General features: G+C 52.3%; 1 protein-coding gene across 1 annotated transcript; it reads right to left on the bottom strand.

Annotated features, from left to right (window-relative positions):
* Nucleotides 1-233: 233 nt before the first annotated feature.
* On the bottom strand, nucleotides 234-1,868 carry LOC125538200 (U-box domain-containing protein 28-like). Its single transcript, XM_048701481.2, has one exon. The coding sequence runs from the start codon at nucleotides 1,770-1,772 to the stop codon at nucleotides 447-449; it is 1,326 nt and encodes a 441-aa protein (XP_048557438.2). The 5' UTR covers nucleotides 1,773-1,868; the 3' UTR covers nucleotides 234-446.
* Nucleotides 1,869-4,527: the final 2,659 nt, after the last annotated feature.

Raw genomic sequence — 4,527 nt, 5'->3', positions numbered from 1 at the left:
CCAAGTCCATCTTTGGGAAATTGGTACCCCGATTAGAATAGGTTTTGCGATTTGGAATCGTTTGATATCCCCATGTGTGTGCAAATTCTGAGAAGATTTGACAGAGATGCATAGGGGTATGGCCATGGATATGCATGCCGGTTGCATGAAGTTGGAAGATCATCAGCACACAACTCCTTTGCTTCACATCTCTTGTGAGTCAAGACCAATTCCAATGATTTGCGCACACGATCGACCATATAATTTTCTGTCAACAATCTCCATTTGCTTCTGTCAAAACTCTCTACCAATGTACTGTACATATTATTTTTCTTCTTCTCTCGACCAATCAATTCTTGTGTTTCTCTATCAAAACTTACATTAAAAAACAAAATAATAAACATGAAAGAAAAGAAAAAAAGGAATTATCCCCTGTTCCGAGCTTGCAAGCCGTTCGTTTAGCTTGGTCAGAACGGCATGATGTGGGCGGTCTTGGAATCGTATCCGGCGAGGCAGCTCTTGGCGTTCACCTTGTAAATCTTGAGCAGCTCCAGCGCCATCTGCCTCGCCGCCGCCGAGCACCCGCTCTGCAGCAGCAGGATCAGCCTCGTCAGCCCGCCCTCCGACGCCGCTGCGGCCTCCGCGGCCCTGCGGTCCTTGTACTTGTGGCACACCGCCCAGAGCACGGCCACCGCGGCCTCCGCGCCGTCGCGCCCGGACTTCATCATCTTGTCGAGCACGGCGGGAACCGTCTGCTCCGCGTCCTTGCACAGCGCCGCCCGGCCCTCGGCGCAGCCCACAGCGGACTCGAGGATCCGGAGGGCTTTCGCTGACGAGCTAGGCTCCGTCGTGGCCTGGAGCGCGCGCGCCGCGGCCGGGACAGCGCCGAGGCGCACCATGTCCGCGCGCGCCGCGCGCCGCGACCCTGCGATGGCCGCAAGGCAGCTGAGACCGGTGTCCATGGCCTTCTTGTCAAGGCCGCCCTTCTCGTCGACGGGCCCGACGAGCCGTACCAGCTCGGCAACCAGCTCGGACGATTCGGCCACAGCCACCTTCGCCTCGGCGCCGGCATTGGCGAGCAAGAACTCCACGAGCCTCGCCGCGTCAATTCTGGCCTCCAAGCCGCTCCCGCCCCGCAGGACGCGGGCCAGCGACGCCGCCGATGCCGCCGCGTCCACGGCGAGGCCGGCGGCTACCCGCCTCTTGTTCGCGTCCTCGATGCCATCCAGCGCCACGATCGCGGCGAGAACCCGCACGGCCGCCTCCGCACCCGCGACGCTTATTTGCTCACCCTTCCGTCTAAGCACGGACGCGACGGTCTCCGCGGCGGAGCCGGCGCCCACGAGCGCGTTCTTCTCGAACTCGTCGACGTCGTCGTCGGAGAGATAGGCCGCGAGCTCGCGGAGCGCGGCGGAGGGGTCGGCGCCGGAGGAGGCGACCTGGCGGACGAGCGCCGCGGGGGAGGGGCCGGCAAAGAACGCCGCCGATCCGGCGACGGGGGAGCAGGAGGCGGCGGAGGCGGACCAGTGGGAGATGAGGCTGCGGAGGGTGAGGTTGGGCGTGAGGTCCGTGGACGGGAGCGGGAGCATGGTGGCCGGGCAGGTGGTGTTGCCGGAGTCGAGCCACCGCTGGATGGAGGCGCGGTCGTAGGTGACGCCGGTGCAGAGGCTGACCGGCGAGCGCATGACGTCGAGCGAGATCGGGCAGCGGAAGAAGCTGGGGATCTTGACCTCCAGCCCCTGGTGCTGGGGCGGGAGCCTCATGCCGGTGGTGGTCTTCTCCTTCCTCACCATGGCAAGCTGCGCTGCTCCGTTCTTGCTTGGAGGTAGAAGCGGCAGCAGTGGGGAGAGAGGCTGCGGGGAGGTGGGGTTGTGGTATATGAACGAGCCGAGGTGGTGGTGGACTGGTGTTTGCGCCGAGCCCCCTGGTCTTCCGTGCTCGTGCAGAACGCTCCCTGCCCGACTCGGGTTTTTCCAAGGGAGCTTCACGTCTGCAAACCTTTTATGGAAAATATTCAAGCAACCGCTGGAATACGTAGTGCGCGCCCTGCTTGGTTCCTATCCGTATAGGACCACGGATCGTGAGGAATCCGCGTGTCCCCACGTATTGTAAAAGCCTGCAATAATTAGAGATTATTGCCTTATATCAGAAAATTGTATGGTATTTTTACAAAAAAAAATTGTATGGTATTTTTACAGGATTAATTTCTTTCTTCCATTTTTTGCGAAGGATTAATTACTTTCAAATCAGAGGGTGTAGTTGTTTTTTTCCTAAAATCTTTTTTTTGAGAATCCGTCTTTCCTGAAATATGGGTTCAAAGAATCATCGTCAAATCCTACACTACTTGTATTTTGGCCGTGAAAAATGCACCAACCATGTTTCTTCTTTTTTTTTGAAAAAACTTGCCATTTTATTCAATGTTTAAAGTTCCTTCAGACACAATCTCTGAGCTAGCACACTCGGAAGATACATGGAGCCAAGTTTTACATAAAGATTTCAAGCAACCCTTTCTAGGTAGGACGCGTGCGGCATTATATACAGAACGTCACATCCAAGCAACCCTAAACCCCGGAAATGATCCAAGTAATACTTTTATCTCCTCCATCAGTTGCCCATTGCCCGAGAAGTCCTTCACTTCATTCATGAGCTTCCTCGCCACCACTTGTGAATCCGTTCCGAGAATGATCCTCTAAACATTTGATTCCTTCGCCGGCGAAAGGGCTCTTCGGCATGCTATCAGCTTCGCCAGCTTCTGCATCGTGAGTAGAAGGGGAAAAATAACAGCATCCCGTCAAGAACTCGCCATGGTTGTCCCTGAGAACAACTCCTCCTCCCCCACACCGTTCACCTTTGATAGAGCGTCGTGTGAGTTTGCTTTGACCAACCCCTCCTCCGGCTTCTTCCAACTTTCGTGTCATGTCGTCTCCCTATGACGAACATCCACCTCGTTGGCAGTCTTCCACTCCTCAGCAAGAACTAGAACTCGATCACGGATAATTCTAGGATCCTCAATCCGGTTTGATTCCCGCGCCGCATTGCGATCCATCCAAAAGCTCATACCAGCCATGTTTCTAAAGTTTCATATTAACACAACGATGAATATAATCAGATAACATGATAAGGTTATTGAACTGCATTTCCCTAAAAAAAAAAGATTACTGAACTGCATTCTCGGTTTCTCACACAGCTCCCCACCATTTTCTCTAAATAGTTGTACACAAAATTTGCAATCCTGTTATGATTATCTCCTCGTCACCTAATAACACATATGTCCAAATGTCGGTGAAGCAGTTTCTATCACCTCCTCGAGACGTTTTAGGATGTGTCTATCGTGAGGCTCTTAAGCCAACCGGAAGGCATATGGGATATGCCGGATTTGCTTTATCAGCGGCGGATAGGGTGTTTCCGCTGGTTTTGGGGGCGATTCCAGCATAGTTGATAGGATGTAGCACAATGTCTGCTAGTTGTTTTCTTGACGCGTCTATGTCTAGTAGCGCGGATAAGCGGTGGTATCAGTTTTCGAGCGGTTCCATTTTACAAGGCAGGGCTCCGGGCAGTTGCTTGGAGAAAAAAAAACTCATGCAGGGTGCACCCTACAAAGCTGGCATGTGATTTCTGCTTCTGTGTGGTGCTTATCTGCATATTGGGATTGCATTAGGGAGTGTGTGGAACACAGGAAAAAGGAGGCATTCAAAGGCGGAGTGGGATGAGTCAAAGGAAGAAATGAGAGGTGACGTGCAGCGCGGGGTGGTGGGTCGCTTTCCCCGGCTGCTTTCTCCTTTCTATTTTTTCTTTCTTTCTTTTCTGCCTCTCGCACTCTGGTTTCCGATGGGAAAATGGAAGCGCCTCTGTCTCGGAATCATTCTGGACTAAGCTGCCGGATTTTGTTCCCCGCCTAGTCAATAGTCAATGGTCAAAGACGTCGCCATCTCCGCCATCGGGACGAACCGAAAATCCACACTGGCGGTGGTGTCGACCGCGCGGCTTCTTTGCCTCCTTTCGCGTCCACCCATCGGCCCTGTCGCTGCCGGCGTGTCGACCGACGCGTGACAAGTGCCGACGTCTTGTTGTATTCTTACGGATTGCCGCGGGAGATTTGTAAATAAATTCGGTGATATTGCGCCACCGGCAAGACTCGGGAGTAATACTACACGTACAAACGAGTTATAAACTTTTACAAAGAAGGTTAATTTGATTGATCAATAGGTGGGGAGGCGGCCCACCCTTACTGAAAATCAGGGGGGAAGGCAAGTTTGTGATTGGTTACTAGATGGAAAAAATTCTAGTCAGCGTGTAATTGCGTGTAACTCTTTGTATGTTTAGGACTCCTTTGACTTGAAGAAATTTCATAGGAATTCTAGAGGATAGAATTTTTATAGGGTTTTTTTTTTCCTTTAGAGCCCTTTGGTTCATAGAAATAGATTCCTATTTCTACATAGAATTGGTTCCTATCCTTCACATTTCATAGAAAAATAAAAATGAACTTAGACTCAATGGAAAAATTCCTTTAGTGTCAACTAAATGACATCTCATTTCCTATTCCTACTC

Source organism: Triticum urartu, chromosome 2A, assembly GCF_056163025.1.
Source record: "Triticum urartu cultivar PI428250 chromosome 2A, HENAU_Tu73, whole genome shotgun sequence".
NCBI lineage: Eukaryota > Viridiplantae > Streptophyta > Magnoliopsida > Poales > Poaceae > Triticum > Triticum urartu.
Note: the sequence above shows the minus strand (reverse complement) of the source record. Positions and strands in the feature narration are given on the sequence as shown.